The sequence below is a fragment of the Emys orbicularis genome, chromosome 9, assembly GCF_028017835.1.
Source record: "Emys orbicularis isolate rEmyOrb1 chromosome 9, rEmyOrb1.hap1, whole genome shotgun sequence".
NCBI lineage: Eukaryota > Metazoa > Chordata > Testudines > Emydidae > Emys > Emys orbicularis.
Window position 1 is genome coordinate 60,982,276 of NC_088691.1, and position 23,744 is coordinate 61,006,019.

Here is a 23,744-nt window from a genome sequence, read left to right on the forward strand (position 1 = left end):
AAAGGTAGCTTCATTTTGGAGTGAAACCAGAGATAGAACAGCACGTAGTCTTCTGAAGGGAGCAATATTTGTATACACTTCATTTTAATAAAAGATAGACATAGTTGAGTGTATTAATATTCACAAACATGTCTGCTGCTTTGGAAATCACTGGCTTTCTGCTGAGCTTGTGTGGGTGGCTAATTGTGGGAGCCACTTTATCGAATAGTTACTGGAAAATCTCCACCATACATGGGAATGTGATTACAACTTCTAGCTTGTTTGAAAATCTGTGGAAAAGCTGTGCAGAAGATAGCACTGGAGTCTCCAACTGCAGAAAATTCGATTCTATATTGGCACTGCCTGGTACGTCTCTATTTTTGTGCAATATTTTTTATATAATAGAAGAATTTGTTGGAAAGAAGTAATGTCAGTTATAAAAAATCTAACCCTATATCCTGTCTAGTAGTAATGGAAGATAAAGGTGTGATGAATTGGGACTATGTCTGTACAATTTATGAATTCTGTGTGAGATTATTAACCCTATATGTCTGTATCAGGCTGTAAACTTCTGAATTTGCAGCCTTTGCCTCCTCTATTGTCTGTTTGACCTTGTCTACACTGCCACTTTACAGCGCTGCAACTTTCTCGCTCAGGGGTGTGAAAAAACACCCCCCTAAACGCTGCAAGTTTCAGCGCCATTAAGTGGCAGTGTAGACAGTGCACGAGCACTGGTAGCTCCTCCCCTCGTGGGGGTGGTTTTTTTACAGCACTGGGAGAGCTCTCTCCCAGCGCTGGTGCCGCGACTACACATTGCTAGTGAAGATATACCCTTTGTCTCCATGTTGGGTTGAAAATTCTGAAGGTGGATGGCAAAAGAATAATAATAGAGGGTAGTTGACTCTTAAGTACCCAATCGTTGGAAATCTATTCCCTCTAGACAAAAGACTGGTGGTTCCTTTCCAAAGTAACTGAGTTAGCAGGGGGAAAGTCACCTTGGCAACAGAGTCATCTGATGGGTTTGTGCTCATGTGGGGAAGCTGACAAAGATGTCACCTGATACAGGGAACTGAAGTTTTTAAAAAGACAGAGGCTGGTCTGTTGGGGGATGTGTGGGGGGGACATTTTCTTCAGTCCATGAGGGAAAGACCACTCACTATATAATAGTGTGCATGAGGCAGGGACATCCTGCCTGCCTTCTGGGGCCCAGATGGTTCCCCAAGGACTCACAAAGGAAGGGTGAGCTAGAAATTGAGGGACATAGTAGGTTTATTGTTTTGTATGATCTGTACTCTGTGCTTTACATGATTAAATATAAAAGAGAATAAAGGTATTAGACTGTGCTCTGTGCGTGTGTTTTAACTGCTTTACAGCTGTTGCATGCTCCTGAGAGAGTTAAACTATAAAATAGAAGTGGAGTTCTGGGAGAGGTTGTGTTTAAGTAACTGGGGTATTCAGGGCTCAGTGCCGGTTGGGGGGCATAGGGCAGGTCGGCTGAAGACCCCCATTTCTGAGAAGGGGTACAGACTCAGAATCAGTGCCTAGGAAATGTGCCAGAGAAACCAGGAGAGGAACTAATGCTGCAGTCTGCTGAGGCTCTGGAAGCTTCATACCTTAGGGATCCAGAGCACAGAGGCTTGGATTCTCCTTACATAAGTCCTAGTGAGTGAGCAGGAGGGGGCGCTCATTGGGAACTGTGACAAAAGGTAAAATAGATATTTTTGGTCAATAACGGCTTCTCAGACTTTTGCAATAAAAAAGTCTATAAAGAAGCAGAATGTGTCAAATAAAGCACACTAGAAAAAGCTATAAAAATAATATATATCAACTCACTTAATCAGGCAAATATTCTTTTAATATGCATTTTAAACATAATGTAACCTGCTTTCTAACATCCTGTGGAAAGATAACTGGGTATTGTACCATTTCTAGCCTTAATGTGTCTTACAGTGTTTCTTTATTTTTTTCAGAGAGATATTTTATAGGCATAATCTTAATATTTGACATTAGTATACTGCATAGGGAGCTTTTTAATATAAGTAGGTATGAAATAGCATTTATGTCAAACTGCCTATTCAGACTAATACATTGTGTTGTGAGAGAAATTAAAAAAGCTATTAAATATTATTTAAATTAATCTGTGTATTAGAAGTAGAGGGTTCTTTTCTGATTGGATTTGGTTTTAAACTTCCGAAATCTGAATTGCCATGTATCTGAGTTAAATATGTAAATCTTCAACAAAATCTTTCTTTGCATTGTTCTAAAGTTTTAATTATGTAGTGACAACATTCATTATATTGTAAACTGCAGGCATAAACCAGGTAGATTTATGTACTCTAAGGCAGCCTATATTCCAGAATAACTCCATGTGTGGACACTTGTATTCTGGAATAAGGTTGCCTTTTTCTGTGGTTTAGCTTCCAAAGTGGATTAAGGCTAGGTCTACACTACAGCGAGGGTCCGACCTAAGATACGCAACTTCAGCTATGTGAATACCGTAGCTGAAGTTGCGTATTTTAGGTCGGCTTACCTGGCTGTGAGGACGGGGGAAAGTCGACCGCTGCCGCCGACTCCGCTGCTGCCTCTTGCCGTGGTGGATTTCCGGAGTCGACGGCAGAGCGATCAGGGATCGATTTTATCGCGTCTTCACTAGACGCTGTAAGTCGATCCCCGATAGACCGATTGCTACCCGCCGGATCGGCGGGTAGTGAAGACAAAGCCTAAGTTAATTTGGAAAAAGGCAGTCTTATTCTGGAATACGAGTGTCTGCACTTGGAGTTATTCCACAGTAGCTACTCCACTTTACATTCACACTCTACTTTAAACCAAAATAAATTTCATGTGTGGACAAGCCCTAAAACATACATACTAATCTGGAAAAGATTTTAATTACATTTTAAGAATTTAAGTTACAGTACACTAAAGGTAAAAGGTAACTGCTAGGGGAGATTTATAATTTCCTTAAACTATTTTTCTCTCAGAAGCAGGTTTAAAATGGTTTGTGTAGGTTTCTTTTTACACTTCTACCCCAATATAACGCGACCCGATATAACATGAATTCGGATATAACGCGGTAAAGCAGCGCTCCGGGGGGGGAGGGGCTGCGCACTCCGGCGGATCAAAGCAAGTTCGATATAACGCGGTTTCACGTATAACGCAGTAAGATTTTTTGGCTCCTGAGGACAGCGTTATATCGGGGTAGAGGTGTATTACTTTAGACTGAGAGGAACATAAAATGTGGTGTGAATAAACTTCTTGCATTCTACAATAAGAATTAGGATAATATCCATCTGAATTTCTCTCTGCAGGCTGCTTATTTGAGCATGGATTGTGTTATTATATAAATCCACCACTGGACTGGGCCTCATAATTTAGAGCTTTTGGCTCCACATAGCATTTTATTAGCAATTATTTATATGGCACTATAAATTTACACAGTGGTGATACCAGTGGGAATTTTTTTAGAATTCCCTACCCAGTAACACAAGAGTGTGTCACTGATAAGAAGGTAAGAAAGCCTTTTGGAAGATGTGGCTTTAAAGAAATTAAGAGGAGGCAGACAAGAATATCAGGAGTGAGGATACAAAGGCAAAAGTGGGAGGAGGGAAAGGGAACCGAAGAGGATTTGGTAGAGGATGAGAGAATAGTAGGGAGTGGGAGGTGGGGGCGGGGGGTGTCTAAGGGAGAAATGAGAGCAGACATATAGGAAATTTATAGGTAGGGCTTTAAAGGTGAGAACTTGAATCTTAAATTTGATGCAGTAAGAGGAAGTGAATGAATATATTCAGAGGGTGGCTCTATGGTTAGACCAGCAGGAAGGGAAACATTTCTTAAGCAGAGGCATGTTGGATAGCCTGGAGGGTGTAGAGTTTGCAATATTTGAGAGAAGAAAAGAGATGAAGATAGTAAGGAAAAAGTGGATTTTCCTATAACAGAGGAAAAAAGCAATAGAACTTGGAGACACTGGATTTATGGAAGAAGAGAACAGTCAAAGATAAGAGTTGCAAGTCTGGGAGACAGGAAGGATAGTGGAGTTGTTATGGTGACAGGTCAGGAAGGTGGAGAAAAAGGGTTTGGAAGAAATAAGTAGCTCAATTTTGAAGATTAAGAGAGCAGCAGGACATCCAGAGAATTCTTGAGGGAGCTGGAAGCATAAGATCGCACAGATGAGAGTCAGGGTTCAGCTCCAATGTAGAGGTTATTCAGGAATCATCTGCACAGAAATGTAACTGAAATAATGAAAATGAATGAGATCAGAGGTAGAAAGGAAAGGCATCTTTGGTGATGGGCTGTTAGAGCATGGTTTTAAACAGAAGCAGGAGGGATCTCTTGAAGGTCTCTGCATTGGCAGCCCTAGCTGGTTAGAGTGCCCTCTGATATCAGATTTAGCTCCCTTTAAATCAGGTTTAAAACCTTTTTGAGATCAGTAGGACTTTACTTAGTATATTAATTTTGATTTAACTTTTACATTTTCATCTATTGTATAAGATGCCTTGAGCTTCTTTGGACACGAATACAATTATTTTTAAAGTATGAAACTTTAGAATGAAAGGAGTGTTATACAGGGTTTGGGGATTGTTCAGGAAACAAAACTGTGGAGATAAGATATCACCCAGTCAGGTGCCTAAAAGTTATGACAGCCAAAGTTTATCTGAGCAACTGTACATGGGCAATTCACAGCACAGTCGATTAAATAGTCAGAATTGAGAACAAACTAAACTTAGCAATCTGACCACAGTTGATGCATAGACAAAGGGCAGGATATGGCCCAGAATCTGTATTTGTATAATACAACTCCCTGTAGTCAAATATATCCAGATCCCTTTAACACAGATAAGGGGTTTGAATTGAATATCTTATTTTAGGCACTGCTAATTCAGAGTGCTGTGCAAAGGAGACCAACTATATTAAATTACTTATGTATTTAGCACCTGTGTTACAGCTGTAGATCAAGCATTTGTCACTAAGCAGTTAATCAGCTGCCAATTTCTATTTGTATTGGCACTTTAAACTCTAGTTTTATTATCCTTGAGTTAAGATTCAAAGTCTCTGCTTCAGATTAGTGAGGTTAATCAAGGCTTCATATAAGGAATATACTTATGGAATATATAATACAGTAGAACCTCAGAGTTAAGAACACCTCGGGAACAGAGGTTGTTCATAACTGTGAACAAAATGTTACGGTTGTTCTTTCAAAAGTTTACAACTAAACATTGACTTAATACAGCTTTGAAATTACTATGCAGAGGAAAAATGTGGCTTTCCCTTTATTTTTTTAGTAGTTTATGTTTAACAGAGTACTGTACTGTATTTGCTTTTTTTTTTTGTCTCTGCTGCTGCCTGATTGCGTACTTCTGGTTCCAAATGAGGTGTGTGATTGACTGGTCAGTTTGTAATTCTGGTGCTCATAATTCTGAGGTGCTATTGTAGATAGTTTGTATCTCATCATCGCATCAAAGGAGGAGATTGAAGTAGGTAAAGAATGAACGATGTTCTGGAAAAAGAAAACTGAACAAGGAAAATAGAAAAACAAACTGAAGAGCAGATTGATGAAAAACAAGAAAGATGAGATGATGGGTCCAAGAGATAAGCTACTGGACAAAATCAGTGCAGACAGAGAATCTTAGAAGGCAAACATCAAACAATATTGCATGGAAAGAAGATGAGCTGCTCAACAAAAGGCCTAAGGATGCAGAAACTTGTTTTGCAGTATCTAAAAGGAGGATCCCAGGACCTCAAATTGGGTGATGAAGCCCCAGAAGGTGAAACTGACCAGCTTGTTTTCTTCAACCACCTCCTACAACTAATCTATTTTTGATATTCAGATTCACATTCCTTTGGGATCTTGTATGTGAAAGCACTTCGGACTAAAACAAAAATTGAATTTAATATGTTTTTGGCAAAATAAATTGAGATTCAGCTATTGCCACTGACTATTTCTTTACATACTGATCATCAGGCCTTAAAACAAGACAGGAATTAAATTGCCCTTTGTGGTGTTAAAGTATAACAAATACAATTCATACACAAAGGATGCATATTCCTTAACCTACTGGGCTTCCTTTTGTGAGTCTTAAATTTTAAAAAAAGGATTGGCTTGAAGGTTCAAATATTTACCCGACAAGATTGACTGGAAAACAAAACAAATTTTCATCACTAACTATTATGTACTATATACACAACCTCAAAGTGGTTCATTCTGAATGGTCTGTGCACCATATATATTATCTAATCTTAAACATAAGTAACATATTTTCATCTAGAGTCAGCATGATGTAATGGTTAGAGTGGGGGACTGGGAATCAGATAGTCACGGAGTATCTGTGCCTCAGTTTTCCTATCTATAAAATGGGAATAATACTTAGATTTCTCAAGGTCTTTGACAGATGCCATTTATGTGCAAATTGTTGCTACTTTCTACAAAGCTGGAAGTGGAAAAACTATTGCCAAGCAAATGTTAAACAATAACTAGGATATCGAACGGATGTCAGAAGGTCAGAGACTAAATATAAATTGAGTTGAAAACCAATAAAACTATTGTGTAAATAGAACATTGGCAATGAAACAGATTGAGGTGGCGCAATTAGCTCTGTGCCATCTCTGATGTAGAATCATGTGCTGCAATTACTATTGATTGGTAAATTAGCTTAGTTTGTAACCTGATTAATAAATACCTTCTATAAAAAAAAAATGGAGAGTAACCCCTCCTGTTATGGAATTAACTCTAGGAGCTCCATAGTTAAGGTTGTTGAGATTATTATAATGTGGTAAGGGGTGTAGTAGTAAATCGCTTTGTTAGAAAATAATGTAATCATTAAACTTTACATCAGTTACCAAAAAGGTATGACTTAATACTCTGGCGAGTTACAAGTAATCCTGCTTAATACTTTAGGAGTTTGAAATAACTAAATCTTAACATTCTTTGAGCATTGTCCATATGGATCCCTATCTTTGGTGATACACACATCCGTGCCATGCAACCCTAAACTTTCTAGAAAGCTGTGTCTGTTCAGGCTGTGCACTCACCCTTTTTATATGCCTCCAAAGGCCAGGTTAGCTGAAAATCAGGGCTAAAACTATTCATTTTACGGAAAACGATTTTTTGCCCTTTTATTGCCTGTGATTTGTTTCCTCAAGAAAGCTTGAAATAGATGTTTTATAAAATATTTATTTCCTCAAACACTTGTACCCTTTGATATTCTGGAGTTTTTAGCTCAGTAGGTCAGGCATTTATTGCTTGTGGTTGGGAACTGGATTAAGGTGGGCAACTTGGAGGCACTTGGCAAATTTTTTTTAAAAGGGAAGTTCAATTTGCAAAAAACTTTTTTTGAGATTTCAAGCCCAAATACCTTGGACAATGGACATCTGATAAATGCATCAGAGAATTTAAACATGAAGAGCCAGATTTCCAAGGTCTCCTCTAAATTAGTACCTACTATTTTTCATGCACCATTTTTAATGGACACAAAAACTCACATTTGGCCTTACAACAAGCAATGGTTCATATAGTTCTGGTGATCAGATAACCAACTCACTAATTTGGATGTAATTTTTCAGGTTTACAAAAACCTCTGTCAGGTGTTATTGAAACCATTAACCCCATCACTACTAGTTAGTCCAGTTCAGCATTAAAATTTGCAATCTCATTAATTTCTTTACTGCATAAACATTCTGACTTTTAGATGCTTCTGTAAACCAAATAGCTATACCTTGTAAACTTCACTCATCAATAATTCTGATAATTATTTGACGTTTTCTTTGATGAACATGTACTTTCAAAATTGAATTTTATTAAATTACTTGTGCAGGAACTGATTTTTTTGTCCTGCTTTTCTAATGCAGCTTACATACAAGCATGTCGTGCCCTGATGATCATTTCCATCGTCTTGGGTCTCTTGGCTACTGTGCTGTCATTGTTTGGTTTAAAGTGCACACAAGTTGGGATGAGTAATGAAAACACAAAAGTAAAGATTTCTGTAACGGGGGGAGCGATCTTCATTTTAGCAGGTAAGATACCAACATTGTGCATTGAGACTGAACTTAGGACACCATTGGTGCTCAATACTGCTTTCATGATTAGCAAACTAAGTGAAATGTACATCTGTTTTCATAATTTAAAGCTGTAGAACTATTTAATGGTTTATTTAAGTATGTGCATTTTGAATTTTTCTCCATAGGACTCTCTTCCATGGTGGCTGTTTCTTGGTATGCTGCAAGGATTACTGCTCAGTTTTTTGACCCACTGTATGGTGGAACGAAGTAAGTAAATGGACCTGTTGTACCAAATTGGTGAATATTTTTAAGATAGCATCAGTAATTTCAGTGGGCAGTTTCCTGTAAGGGTTTTCCAGGACCCTGTAGTCTGTACTGGTCAAGTTATCCCATCCTGCTTAAAGAAAAGTTTATCAACAACTCAGCCTTTGAAATCCTCTTTCCCACAGGATGGAGGAATTATTGCTGGTTGGGAGGACTGGGGTATGTCCTCACTTTCAAGGAGTCAAGGAATGTGCAAGGCATACTAGCCTCAAATTCTCAGTCATGGCGCATTGGCACAGAGTGTACATCCCTCTGTTCTATTGGCAGGATCTCCTGTCACTAATGCGCCATTGCATCGGCTGTCTGTGACCCTTTTGGGGCTCTTAGAATGCAGAACCAAAGTTAATGTGACATGGAGCATTTACCAGCAAGAAATCCTCCAGATTCACAGGTGTGCTTGCTCCAAAATGGCTCCTTCTTTGTTCCTTCATGCTCCCTGAAATTCAGAGCCTCTCCTATGTGGCTGCACAGAGATTTCTGAGGGAAGGTGGAACACACAGAATAGGTGGTGCTGTGGGAAGGACTTGGCTTTATTAGTAATTATTTGTATTACCATAGCACCTAGGAGTCCTAGTCAGGGACCGGGACCTCATTATGCCAGGTGGTATACAAACTCAGAACATAAATACAGTCCCTGCCCCACAGAGCTTACAATCTAAGTAGAATGGATACAACTTAAACTGCGTTTGGAACATCTTGGAGGCCTATTCATAGAATGGCAGTAACAGCTTTGGAGGATATGACAATGATGGACATTTTGGTATCCTGTCCTTCTGTCTAGAGAATACACAGTGCAATGATATGTGCTCTCAGACTAAATGGATTTTGGTTAAGAGTGTCTTAAAAATAGCCACCACCAAATTCGAGTATAAACCATATTACATAATAGAGTGACTTCTGCCCACCCCAAGATCCCTTTGTCTGAATGGAATATAAATTCCAAAGAAAGAACTTGAAGGTAATATATTGCCTTTTCAGAATAATATTAACAGTTTAAAATTCAGAAACATCCAGGAAAAATTCCAGGACCAATCTTACCTTTGCTCCATATCCCCACCCTTCCTCTGTCTCTAGGCTTAAAAGCTTAATTGTTGAGTATGGCAATAACCCATTGTGACGAGTTGGATCACAGAAACCCCCTTGGGAGCTGCCATCCGATGTGCCCAGACCACTTCTACCCCTGCCTTCCCTGCCAGCTCGGGACTCCAGCACCCTGTCTTGCTGAGCCAGACACTCCCGTCTGCTCCAGCAAAGACCCAGGGTCTGAATTACTTTCCCCAAAGCAGCAGGTTTACCTGAAAGCAGCTAACAGAAGTGTCCTTGTCTTTAACACCCAGATGCCCAACTCCCAATGGGGTCTAAACCCAAATAAATCCGTTTTACCCTGTATAAAGCTTATACAGGGTAAACTCATAAATTGTTCGCCCTCTATAACACTGATAGAGAGATATGCACAGCTGTTTGCTCCCCCAGGTATTAATACATATTCTGAGTTAATTAATAAGTAAAACGTGATTTTATTAAATACAGAAAGTAGGATTTAAGTGGTTCCAAGTAGTAACAGACAGAACAAAGTAAGTCACCAAGCAAAATAAAATAAAATGCACAAATCTATGCCTAATCAAACTGAATACAGATAAGATCCTCACCAGTTCCAGAATGCTCCCTTTTACAGACTAATCTCCTTTTAGCCTGGGTCCAGCAATCACTCACACCCCTTGCAGTCACTGTCCTTTGTTCCAATTTCTTCCAGGTATTCTGGGGGTGGGGTGGGGGTGGAGAGGCTCTCTTTAGCCAGCTGAAGACAAAATGGAGGGGTCTCCCAGGGGTTTAAATAGACTTTCTCTTGTGGGTGGAGACCCCCTCCTCACTCCTCACTCACTCCAGCAAAGTCCAGCTCCAAGATGGAGTTTAGGAGTCACCTGGGCCAGTCCCATGTCCATGCATGACTCACAGTTTTTATAGGTAGCATCCATTGTTTACATCGGGGTCGGCAACCTTTCAGAAGTGGTGTGCCGAGTCTTCATTTATTCACTCTAATTTAAGGTTTTGCGTGCCAGTAATACATTTTAACGTTTTTAGAAGGTCTCTTTCTATAAGTCTATAATATATAACTAAACTATTGTTGTATGTAAAGTAAATAAGGTTTTTAAAATGTTTAAGAAGCTTTATTTAAAATTAAATTAAAATGCAGAGCCCCCTGGACCGGTGGCCAGGACCTGGGCAGTGTGAGTGCCACTGAAAATCAGCTTGTGTGCCGCCTTCGGCACGCGTGCCATAGGTTGCCTACCCCTGGTTTACATGCTACCTTGAACGTCCTCAAGTAGACTTCTTATGTGGATTGGAGCATTCAAAGATCCATTGTCCTTTAAGTGTTTCTTGATTAGGTACTTAATTTCAACATTCCTTTCTCCAGGAACTGACCAAATGCTCTACTAAGGTTATTTAGAAATCAAGCCAGTACACAGACAACATTCATAACATTCATAACATGGAATACAAAAATGATGCATGCAAATAGGATTACTACATTCAGTAGATCATAACCTTTATGGAGATATGTTACATGGCATATGTAGCATAAAACACATTCTAAGCATATTTCCATAGAGCCTTATGGGAGGTACCGTCACACCCATGTCCATCTTTCCAGGCTATATTGTATACAGAACTATCTCCACTACCTATTGGGAAATGTTAAAGTGGATAAAGGGCAGATCTTTGGGATTCACACTTTGCAATGGACAGGGCCCAAATTTGTCAGCTCATAGTACAGAGCTGTTGGTGGATGTCTTAGCCAGCTGCCTTGGTGACTGAACTGAAGGAAAGGGGAGGGCATTTGGAAGCTGGCTGGTGCATGTTTCTGAGACATTAGGAATCTATCAAGCATGGCCTATACACTGCTGCTCCTCTGAGATTTGGGAACCTTTTAGAAAAGCAATATCTGTTAAGGTTGCATGAATGCCTCCTTGTAGCACTGGCTATTTGGAGCTGAAGCTGTAAGAAGGTGTGCAGTACCTGGCAACCTCTGTTCTTTTATTTCTTGGCTAGCTGTGGGTATATGTTGTGTTCCTGTCATCCCAATTCAGTTTAATCTATGAATTTCATTACACTCCTCTTTATTCTTTCTTCCATTTCATGAATAAAGCTGTTACATAAAACAGATCCTAGCAGATACCTGTGGGAAACCCCCATCCCCCTAAACATTTCATTCCCTCCCTCCCACCTCATACTCTGGGGGCAGGGGTTTCCCTCCGCGGGCTGCTTCTGCCTGCAAGCACCATCCCCGCAGCTCCCATTGGTCGGGAATGGGGAGCTGTGGCCAATGGGAGCTGCGGGGGTGATGCTTGCAGAGAGGGGCAGCGCGTGGAGCCACATGTCCCCGCCCCCCCACTCCCCCAGGAGCCGCAGGGACACATTGGCCCTTTCCGGGAGTGGCGTGGGGCCAGGGCAGGCAGGGAGCCTGGCTTAGCAGCAGCCATGCTGTGCCGCAGACCGGGAGCCGCCGGAGGTAAGGGCTGCCTGGTGGGATGCCACACCCCAACCCCCAGCTCTGAGCTCCCTCCCAGAGTCAGCACCCTGTACCTCCTCCCGAACGCCAACACTCTGTCCCAGCCCGGAGCCCCTTCCTGCACCCAAATTCCCTCTCAGAGCCCACATCCCACACCCCTCCTGCACCCCAACACTCTGCCTCTGCCTGGAGTTCCCCCTACACCCAAACTCCCTCACAGAACTTGCACCCCTTACCCCCTCCTGCACCCCAACCCCCTCTCCAGGCTCGGCCCAGAGCCCCCTCCCACACTGTGAACCCCTTGGCCCCAACCCAAAGCCTGCACCCCCTTCCAAATCCCAACACCCTACCCCAGCCTGGTGAAAGTGAGTGAGGGTGGGGGAGAGCGAGCGACGGAGGGGGGGGGGGGGATGGAGTGGGGCGTGGCCTCAGGGAAGGGGTGGGGTAGATCCTGGGTTGCCCTTAAATTCAAAAAGTGATCTTGGGTGTAAAAAGGCTGGAGACCACTGCTTTAGAGGATTCTCGCCCACCCTTTATAACACTATGTTGGGGTTCCACCGGGCTCTGTCCTTGATTCTGTTCTCTTCTCCCTCTACACCTTATTTCTGGGTAATCACTCTCAGAAACACAAATTCAAATACAATCTCTATGCTGACTACTCACAGTGCTATCTGTACTCTGGACCTGTCTCCCTCTGTCCAAACTAAACTCTCAGCTTGTGTCTGACATCTCCTCGGGAATGTCTAGCTGTCAGTTCAAGCTCAACCTGGCTAAACCAGAACTCCTAATTTCCTCCCTGAAATCCTTCCCGCTGTCTCCTGTCTTGTACACTGTAGACAACACCACCATCCTGCCAGTCACTCTCATCTGTAATCTGGGCATCATCTTCAACTTGGATCTCTCTCTAGGTCCTCACATCCTGGCTGTGTCTAAATCTTGCAGATTTTTTCAGCATAATGCCACTAGGATACAGCCTTTCCTATCCATCCATACAGTTCAACTATCATCCTGCTCTTATTATCTTGCATCCCAATTACTGCAACATTCTTCTCTTTGGCCTTGACAAATGCAATCTTTCCCCATTCATATCCATTCAGAATGCTTCTGCAAAGACCATTCTCCTTACCCATCACTTTGACCATGTCACCCCACTCTTTGCATGGTTCTGACTCATCACTTTCCATGCCTATCCCCAACCTGTCTATCACCTCTCATTCATTATTGAAAGATCAGCTCCTGATTCCAATCTGCAGCCATAGCTCACTTGTTAAATTTTCAAACAAGCACTTTTGTGCTTTCTCCCATGCTGTCCCTTACCCTTGGGAGAAGCGCCTCATAAACAACCACAAAGCTACAGTAGAACCTCAAAGATACAAACATTAGAGTTACGGACTGATCAGTCAACAGGATACCAAGTGAAACCGGGAGTAACCAATCAGGCAGTAACAGAGACCAACAACAACAACAACAACAACAACAAATACTGTACTGTGCCTGTATTGCATCTTAAAGGTAGGCACATCTGGGCTGCCTGTCCCCACCCCCACGCATGGGGTAGCCACTAACAGCAAGACATTGGGGCTGCCAGCCCAAGGCAGCCGGAGCCAGCTAGTAGAGCAGGAGCAGCTGCAGCACTGGGGTCTGCACCACTTTCACTCCTTCCCCCAGTCCCCTGGAGGGGGTTACACACCCTGCCTGGAGGGGGAAAGCTAGCAAACTCATGCTGGTGCTGAGTAGGGAGCTCAGCTGCTGCTGAAACCTGGCCTGGAGTGTCAGCTGCTGGATCTGGAGTCCGACCTGCGCTTTGTTCAGAGTTACAAACATTTCAGAGTTATGGACAACCTCCATTCCCAAGGTGTCCATATCTCTGAGGTTCTACTGTACTTCATTATCCTCCTTCAAATTCCTCCTTCAAACTCTCCTTTGCCCTGATGCCTACAAAAACATGACAGCAGTTAGGCTGCTGGTGTGCTGAGACCACAGCCTGTCGTGCTGACCAATATTGTCTCATTGTTTCCTTGTACTCAACTATTTGTCTATATCCATCTGTTGTTTTATATTTTAATTGTAAGCTCTTTGGGGCAGGGACTGTCTTTTTTTCCGTGTTTGTACAACATCTGGCACAGTGGGGCCCTGATCCATGACTGGGATTCCTAGGTACTGCGATCATACAAATAACACTGGTCTACAATTTTTGAGAAGTCGTCTGCTTCAGAGATAAAATGTGCTATTTATTATGTATTTTGATGTGCTGAATTCAAATATGACAATTAAAACAACTGATTGGCTACTGTTTCTAAGATATTTAAGTTTTTACATTTTATGTCTATGTATATTGTGTAGATAGTAGAGTTTTAATCATAAATTGTAAACCTAGGTCTTTTCATGTGTTTATGGTTGCTTTACATGATAATATTTCACCTGTCCTGTTTATGTAACACTTTAAAAATCAGCAAAAGGGTTATATAAATAAAATTTATTATGAAACAAAAGGCAAAAAACTATTATGTACATAGTTTAGTCCTATTCAGTGTCTACTCGGCGCTTCTTGGCTTGTCTCTTGTATTCATTAAATGGAGCATCTCTTGTCACTGTCCAGCAATAGTCTGCAAGCATTGATGGGCTCCATTTGCCCTGATAGCATTTCTCCATTGTTGCAATGTCCTGGTGAAATCGCTCGCCGTGCTCGTCGCTCACTGCTCCACAGTTCGGTGGAAAAAAATCTAGAGGAGAGTGCAAAAAATGTATCTTTAGTGACATGTTGCAACCAAGGCTTTTGTATGCCTTGAGGAGGTTTTCCACCAACAACCTGTAGTTGTCTGCCTTGTTGTTTCCGAGAAAATTTATTGCCACTAACTGGAAGGCTTTCCATGCCGTCTTTTCCTTGCCACGCAGTGCATGGTCAAATGCATCATCTCGAAGAAGTTCACGAATCTGAGGACCAACAAAGACACCTTCCTTTATCTTAGCTTCACTTAAGCTTGGAAATTTTCCACTGAGGTACTTGAAAGCTGCTTGTGTTTTGTCAATGGCCTTGACAAAGTTCTTCATCAGACCCAGCTTGATGTGTAAGGGTGGTAACAAAATCTTCCTCGATTCAACAAGTGGTGGATGCTGAACACTTTTCCTCCCAGGCTCCAATGACTGTCGGAGTGGCCAATCTTTCTTGATGTAGTGGGAATCTCTTGCACGACTATCCCATTCGCAGAGAAAACAGCAGTACTTTGTGTATCCAGTCTGCAGACCAAGCAAGAGAGCAACAACCTTCAAATCGCCACAGAGCTGCCACTGATGTTGGTCATAGTTTATGCACCTCAAAAGTTGTTTCATGTTGTCATAGGTTTCCTTCATGTGGACTGCATGACCAACTGGAATTGATGGCAAAACATTGCCATTATGCAGTAAAACAGCTTTAAGACTCGTCTTCGATGAATCAATGAACAGTCTCTACTCATCTGGATCATGAACGATGTTGAGGGCTGCCATCACACCATCGATGTTGTTGCAGGCTACAAGCTCACCTTCCATGAAGAAGAATGGGACAAGATCCTTTTGACGGTCACGGAACATAGAAACCCTAACATCACCTGCCAGGAGATTCCACTGCTGTAGTCTGGAGCCCAACAGCTCTGCCTTACTCTTGGGTAGTTCCAAATCCCTGACAAGGTCATTCAGTTCACCTTGTGTTATGAGGTGTGGTTCAGAGGAGGAGGATGGGAGAAAATGTGGGTCCTGTGACATTGATGGTTCAGGACCAGAAGTTTCATCCTCTTCCTCTTCCTCGTCTGACTCAGGTGAGAATGATTCTGGTGCATCAGGAACCGGCAGTCCTTCTCCGTGGGGTACTGGGCGTATAGCTGATGGAATGTTTGGATAATGCACAGTCCACTTTTTCTTCTTTGACACACCTTTCCCAACTGGAGGCACCATGCAGAAGTAACAATTGCTGGTATGATCTGTCGGCTCTCTCCAAATCATTGGCACTGCAAAAGGCATAGATTTCCTTTTCCTGTTCAACCACTGGCGAAGATTTGTTGCACAAGTGTTGCAGCATATGTGTGGGGCCCACCTCTTGTCCTGATCTCCAATTTTGCAGCCAAAATAAAGGTGATAGGCTTTCTTAACCATAGTGGTTATACTGCGCTTTTGTGATGCAAAAGTCACTTCACCACAAACATAGCAGAAGTTATCTGCACTGTTCACACAAGTACGAGGCATCTCTGCTCACTTTGGCTAAACAGAAATGTGTCCCTTTGCAAAATCAAACACTGACAAATAAGAGAGCACGACACTGTATGATTTCTAGAGCTGATATAGGGCAATTTGTTCAGCAGAGTGATGTAAGCTTCGTTATGATTGCATCATCCATGACTTCTAGGAATAACATGATGCAATTCGTATCATGTATGATGCAATACCAGCTTCAGATTGCATCATTCATTGTTTTGCCTAAAAAGCAAGTACTGTCCAAACCCAGTCATAGATTTATTCATAGATCCAGTCAAAGATGTATTTTAGTCATTTCTGGTTTAAATTGAGATCCCTTCCCTTTATAACTCACTTATCCTCCGCCATTCCCAAGTCAAGGGTCGTATATACTGACCCAATAGCATATCTTGGGAACTAGAGCCAATCAACAATTTTAAGCATCATTTTCGTTCTCAGTGACCCAGAATTAGTAAAGTTTGACTACATTTATTTCAGAAGCATTTTGGCTGTAGAGCAGTGTAATAACATTAAGATCTCCATTAAAAAAAGAAGGGTGATGGGTTTCTATCTGGCCTTGTGAAAGACTGACTAAACCAGTCATTCTTGACTATTTATTACTGATATTCTGGGTTAGTCCTCCTTACTGTTACCACTTGCTGGTAATACCAGGTTAGATATGAAAAATCTGGACATGAAGAGAACTCCACTTGACTACATAGAGCTAAGCTCTTCAGGAAGTCCACCAGCTGTTATTAGAATATAGGGAGAAGTATAAGGGTGAAGCAATCTTGGAAAAGCAAAGGTTAGAACTGGATGAGAATTTGCATTCAGACCTGGTATGAATAGACAGAAGTTCCTTTGCTAGAAGGAAACTAAGTTTTCTACATTACAGCAAGGGAACCATATCTACAATATGCATCTATAACATTGCTGTCTTTGAGATTTTTAAGGTTGCTACTTTCAGATCAGTTCACACTTTTAACTAAACGTTTTCTTGGTAGGAGTGCTAGATCAGACACTAATTGCTTAGCTGTTTAATAGTCTCCTATAGTGGGGATCTGTATTGGTAATTCTGTGTAGGAGAAAATTATTACGCTGAAGAGATAATACTGAGATCTCCAGATGTAAGTGGATAAGTGCAGTAAACCTTTTTTCCCCTTTTATCTTCAAGCTGTTGCTCCATGTATTCTGTTCTCAGACACTGTAAATATATGTCCTTTATGACCAACTCTTCGGTATTTCTAAGCAATTACCTATCCCCCTTTATCTCCAGGTTGCTTATTAATTTTTGTTCTTTAAATCCCTGATTCAGCAAAGCACTTAAGCATTTGCTTAAGAGGTTTGTTGATTAGAGATACAAATGCTTACATTATTGGCCACATCATCTATTATGTAACATTTAATTGGGTACTGAAACTGCCTGGTTTATAATTCTCTGCATTCTTTACCAAGAATGATGCTAGCTTTTTATACAATTAGCATATCTTATAGCTAGTACAGTGTAAAATGTATTACTGCTTCATATAAAATATATAATAATATCATGGAGAAAGCTTTAAATCTTCTATGTGTGATCCTGTTGTATGATGCTTCCATAAAATCCTTCATATTCCAGGTATGAACTAGGAGATGCACTGTACTTAGGCTGGGCTGGATCGATTCTGTCTATGCTTGGTGGGATCTTCTTGACTTGTTCATGCAAAGGGGGAAAAAGAGGAAAGCACAGGTAGCTCTTTATCTTAAAGATCAAAATAAATTATATACTTCAATCAGTGCCAATTTATGCATAGAAAGTGGGTTTGTTCCCAATTATTCACTTCTGTATTGTGTAGATGCAAAAACTAGAGGCTAGGACTGTCAATTCAACACTGAATCTTGCCATAAACTTGTGATGTAAACATGTATATACTCTTTACGCCTATCCTTCTGACCTCTGACACTGGCTTGTTAAAATTTGAAATAATCAGTTTTATATTTTTTATAATTATGGGCAGTGTTGGTGCTTCTAATGAATGTACAATGGAATTGTGCAGTCAAAGAGCAGAGCTTCCTTTGTATCGGTAAAATTGCAATACAGATCTTTAACTTTTTTTTTGTATTATGGCAATAGTGCTATAATTTTCTAATCATATATTTTCACTACCATTAAAAGAATCTAATTCCATTTATCTTGCAGAAAATAAAATCATTTTTTCCCCCAAAGCAACTGATACAGCTTAAGAAATTCTGAGATTTTTCTTGTTTCTTGTAGAAAGGTTTGTTTAGCAATATGTCAGAAAAACTAAGATTTCTGGCCTGACTACTTATCCTTTTTCATTGGAAAAACATAATCTTTATTTAAAACAAGTCAGATGTGCAGCAGTTGTCTAGGAAAAGGTTGCACTTGTCAGAAATAGCAAAGGTCTGTGCACCCTTGAAATGTCCAAGGAATACTAGTACCAAGTACATCTAAACCACATTTAAACCTTTAAAAAAAGGCGATGCACTGAAGGAAGAAGCATGTTGTATGATGCTTTACTTAAACATTAGAAAAAGCTGTGTGAGAACAGCCAATGAGGGACAGTATTATGTTGAGCACGATATACTATTGCATATTGAGCCTGGTCCAAAGCCACTGAAGTTGATGGACAAATTTCTATTGACTTAATAGGGCTTTGGATCTGACCCATAATGCACTGACTCACTAATTTTCAACATGATTTTAGTAAATCCTTCAGTGAAACCTAGTGCAGAATTTAAAGCTCTGTACTAAGGGTGAGATACCAACAGCGTGGACCCAAGATAATTTTCCACTACATTCTTTATCGTATTGATTTATGTTAAAATTTGCAACTAGCATAAATAAAGATTCCTGCTTAGATCAGTTAAACTGATTTTGTCAAAGAGCATGTGGATGTATAGTACTTAATAATTTACAGTTCGTTTTTCTTAATTACAGCGACCGCAAGTATGACTACTCCGCTGGCCAGGCAGCTCATCAGCCACGCATTTACACCAAAAATTCGGATACAGTCAGAACAGCCAAAGATTATGTGTAAACTCTTCTTTTATTTTTTTAATTGTTTGTATGTTAACATCTTGTCAATCCAAATAAAAAGAGAAACTAATTTTTGAGTGTTCTAGTTCAGGCTGCAATCTTTATCTCAGTATTGAGGTTGTTATATGTTTTAGTACTTCCTTCTGGGAATATTTTGAAAATGGAAACAGTTAAGTTTCTGGAAAGATATTGCCACATGGAGATATCCTGTTCATTGACAAACCAAGCAAAATGAAGCCATAATGTATGGTGTACCCTGACAACAAACCAAGACTAATTGTTAATCTATTTTTGACTGGCTCAAACAGTGAAACTGACATGCTGCAACTAATCACAACCTAATAAAACTAGTGTTGTAAAATTTACTGTAATTTTATTAATACTTCAGCTTCTTATTTTTTAAAAAATGTTTTAGCTTTTAAGAGTAAATAAGAATTAACCCTTGCGTGATTTGCAGTTCTTAATTAAAGTTGTTATGGACAGTATTAATGAAACATTAATTTTATTATATTTGCACTTAAAGACATATGTTTTATTGATGTTCACATTATGTCTAGTACAGAGGTTCTCAAACTGGGGGGTGCACCCACCTCGGGTGTCTGGAATGTATTTGGGGTGGGGTGAGAAGCTTTAGGGGGGAAAAAACTTACTGTGCACATTTTACCCACAACGATGAATAACTAGCAAAGCTGATTATTCCAGACATATCAGGTCCTCAGATGGCGTTCTGCATTTACCTGTAGATGGCTCTGTGCATTTTGATGGATTTCTGTTAAGTTTGCATAGCATTATAAAAAGTCATGGCCATCTGTACATTAATCTGTTTGCTATGACGTGATGTGCACATTTAATTGTAAAAACAACGAGGAGTCCAGTGGCACCTTAAAGACTAACAGATTTGTTTGGGCATAAGCTTTCGTGGGTAAAAAACCCAAAGGTGCCACCGGACTCTTTGTTGTTTTTGTGGATACAGACTAACACAGCTACCCCTCTGATATTTAATTGTAAGCATGGACCACAATCGCAGCTTTGCTTTTGCTCTTCTTACAATGGATCACGGGCTCATTCGTGCAACAGAAAACCCCCCAACTCAGGTGAAAAACAAAGAAGCCAAAATTGATTGGCAGTGAAGCACTGCTGCCACATACATTGGTATAGGTACTTGTGTGGCACGAGTTGGGGCGGGGTAGTGGGTCACATAAGCTACTATAGGCACAAAGAAGGGGGGGGGGCAATCAAATAAGTTTGAGAACCACTGGTCTAGTATGTGGGATTTGTAGTGGAACTTTTAAAAAAAAATTGCAGAACACAACACACTAAAATCCTTTTCCAGTGGATGGCAAATATACAAATAGAATAATATACAAGGAATACTGCAAACAGTCAGGAATGGAGAAGCCATCTGATAAAGGGATGCATTATCTATCTGATGCCTTATTCCCAAATCATTGATTATTTTTTTACTTATTGTTTTGTGGATTAAAAAAAATCCATTTACACTTGAAACTGAAAAAACCCATTGTATTAGAATTGTCTAATTCAAACTATTCCAAGGTGGCTCTGGTCTGCAGTAATTTTATGGTTGTAACTTTCAGTCATTAGCACTTTCATCTCAAGTTATTCTGCTGCTGGGAACACCCTTTGTATTGTATAAGCATTTAGTCATTGAAGATTAGCTAATCTTTGTAAAAATTACATTGGTTTGCTGAGCAATGCCAAATGAAATTTCACATTGACAATTTTACAGTTTTCATAATTATTTTTTAAATTTCAAATGTATTAAAACAGTTCAACAAAATAATCCTCTACTTTTGTCCGATGTTGAGCTCCATGATTAAATTTAAATGTAGCCTGAGTTGTAAATTCTGTCTCCAATGTACCCAGATAACATATTTCCTATTAAATTGTATAAGGGCTCTTAGCAGAAACATTGTTTTGCATGTGTGATACAGAATGTTCTTTTACACCCTGGTGATCTATTCTGTAAGTCAGTTTGGGGACTGTTAAATCTCATTTGGCTTAGTAAATGGTAATAGAATGGATGGCGATTACGTTATAATGCCAGTTTCTTCCCCTTTGTTTTAATATTGTGATGGATATTTCAGTACTGCTGAAACCAAGGGAAAACTAAGCTAATTCAGGCATAGAATGAGCAGTAGCTGTGTAAGCTTCCCACACAGAACTCTGCCAGTATTCAGCCTGTGGTCTGCAGTGCCCCTCTATTCTAGTTCTAGACCTACTTATAAACAAGTAGGTGAGGGTTGTCAAACTTATTTTGTGGAGAGGCCAAATTGCACTCTTAATTATTGCCCAATGGATGGGGTACAGATTCGAACTATATACTGTTCTAGGCACAATAGTTCTCCCACTAATGTCATTGGGAGCTTTGTACCAAGATCAAGAGTAGAATATAGCCTGTATTTAGTAATGAAAAGTTTTTATTCAGTATCCTATTGTCATATTTAGCATCACTCAAAAGGAAAACATGCTTATCATTAGGACTGCACCACTATTTTTTCCCTTTGTTTTTCTTCCTTCCCTATCCTTTATGTTTGTCTCTCTTCCCTGTTCATTTCTCTTCCTTGCTTCACTCTGCACCTTTTTCCCTGCAGCAATTTCCGCCACCTGCGGGCTGCTCTCCTACCCCAATTCCATCTGCTAAAGTGATCAACAGTTAAATACTTAGAGTCTTCATTAGGCTTTAAAGTTAGCACCTCAGTGAGCTGAATGAGGAAATTCACACCTCATGTCATTGTTGTAGGTTGTTTATAGGATCGGGGAAAATAATACTGCTTTGGTTACACTCTGTTCACATTTGGAAGATTATCTTTGCACCCATAAAGTTTAGAATTTTTTTAAAAGTCTGCTTAATCTGCAGAATCTGAATGTCATGCAAACCTCAAAAATACATTGAGAAGGCTGGATGTTTTATGTTCTTCTAGTTGGTTTTGCAGCCCTGCTAGGCCTTTTAGAAGCAATTGTGTTTAAAACTTTGAAAAAGAAAATTTTAATCAGAATTACATTTATTTGGAAGAAATCATTTTTTCAGAAGAATGACCCAACTGATGCTGCGTCTGTAAATGTTCTTCATATCTCTGCAGCTGAGTCCAGAATCCTGCGTTGGGCTCTACTCCTGGTCTGGCAGTCTTCACAGTCTAGAAAAAGTGACAAACATTGCATGTGTAGTAGAAATTGTGCAGGAAATCAGGCAAGATATTCCCCCTCCTCTGCCCCCATGACTTCTGAGAAAGTTGATTTTGATATTTCTATGTGAGAATAACTGTGAAATGTCCTTGTTTTGTATATTTTTTGCATATGCCAAAGAATACATGTATCATTTTTTGAGTAATCTGATCTGTTGTATCTGGGGAAGTGAGGGTTAGTCCAGTTCCTAGTGAAGTGGCATCAACATGACAATCATCTTAATTAGTAACTTTTCTGGTAGGTCTAATAGAAAGGCCAAGGGTGAAAGCACATATAGACTGAGCCCCACTTGGTGGGCACTCCAAATCAAAGTTGAGGCATTATTAGTAGGGCATTATTATTATCTAAGGTACAGTTTATCAGGAACAATAAATATTGTCTCTGTGCAATGTTTGGCTATTACATAGATAACATTGTTATGAAGGAGATCAGAATTAACACTGCCAAGTGATATCTGCACAGATTTGCTTGATTTCTTTCACTGAGTGGCTTTCTCTGTCTGTACCTCATTTTATGTTCATTTGCCATGGATTTGCAAATGCAATCAGGAATGTTCACAGAAACAGCCAACTTTCTGCGAATATTCTGCTGTGTTTTCTTAAAGAACATTTGACTTTGTAATTGTATTTGTTCCAGAAACCTAATTTTAAAAGCTTCCCTTGTCCAGTCAGGGACCAGAAATTTAGCATGGGATTGTGTCCAATCATAACAGCTCAAATTTGGAATGCTGAATATTCTTAAACTGCTTACAAACCACAGTCCAATAATAGTCACAGGATTTCAAGTGAATACATTTGAAAATGTTCAGACAATTTGTGAATAAAATTGGAAAAGATAAAAAAAGCATGATTTGCCCTGCTTTAATATATAAATAAAATGGGCTAAGGACACTAAAATGCATCTATAAAACTACATCAGATTTTGTCAGTATTATCAATAATGGCACTCATATGTGTCCAAGTTAGTAAAGCAATTTAAATAGTTTTATCTCCAGCTGCTTATTTTTTTCAGATAGGAATGCTGTCTCCTATATTGTTTGTTTCTTGTGGTCTTAGGAATTGGGTCATTATTCATAACATAATTTGAAATGAATTTCTTATCAAACATAAGAGGTATAACTTTCAAGCATGAGTACAGTACCTCAAAGGCATCCTTGAGAGTGAGATTTTGGTGTCTCATCAGATAGGCAGTGCAGATCGCTGCAGATCTGCTGCGGCCATTTTTACAGTAAACTAAGCATTTTCCACCACTTTGTACTGTGTCCTCTATGGCATTGTTGCACTGTTCAAAATACTTATACAAGTCCTCCAAAGGGTCATCAAAAACAGGAATGCGCAGGCTTCGGACGTGGTGAAGGCCTGGGAATGGCTGCTGCCTGGAGACATTAATACAGAATGTAACTCCCTCTTGAGTGAGGAGTTCTTTGTTGCAGGCTGCTCTAGAATTACTGATTAGCAAAGAGTCGGTGATCTTACAGAGCTGTAACAT

At 40.1% G+C, this 23,744-nt stretch overlaps 2 protein-coding genes across 2 annotated transcripts in view; one reads left to right on the forward strand and one right to left on the reverse strand.

Moving 5' to 3' along the window:
• The window catches only part of LOC135883892 (claudin-19-like), a 29,736-nt gene extending 10,683 nt beyond the window's left edge, over positions 1 to 19,053 (forward strand). Inside the window, exons 2-5 of the mRNA XM_065411159.1 lie at positions 7,822 to 7,986; positions 8,157 to 8,238; positions 17,631 to 17,741; positions 18,954 to 19,053. Of these exons, the coding sequence (XP_065267231.1) occupies positions 7,822 to 7,986; positions 8,157 to 8,238; positions 17,631 to 17,741; positions 18,954 to 19,053 (458 nt within the window). The remainder of the gene's footprint in view (positions 1 to 7,821; positions 7,987 to 8,156; positions 8,239 to 17,630; positions 17,742 to 18,953) is intronic.
• A 3,022-nt stretch (positions 19,054 to 22,075) lies between these two features.
• Positions 22,076 to 23,744, reverse strand: DUSP28 (dual specificity phosphatase 28). Its single transcript, XM_065410254.1, has 2 exons — positions 23,397 to 23,744; positions 22,076 to 22,207 (listed from the first exon to the last, which is right to left on the reverse strand). Exons 1-2 carry the CDS (start codon positions 23,742 to 23,744, stop codon positions 22,076 to 22,078), a joined length of 480 nt encoding a protein of 159 aa, XP_065266326.1.

Coding starts and splice junctions, on each gene's coding strand:
- DUSP28 (XM_065410254.1), bottom strand. CDS start 23,744: ATGTTACAGCTCTGTAAGATCACCGACTCTTTGCTAATCAGTAATTCT. Junction 22,208..23,396: donor CTCTCAAGGATGCCTTTGAG/GTACTGTACTCA, acceptor CACTTTTTCTAG/ACTGTGAAGACTGCCAGACC.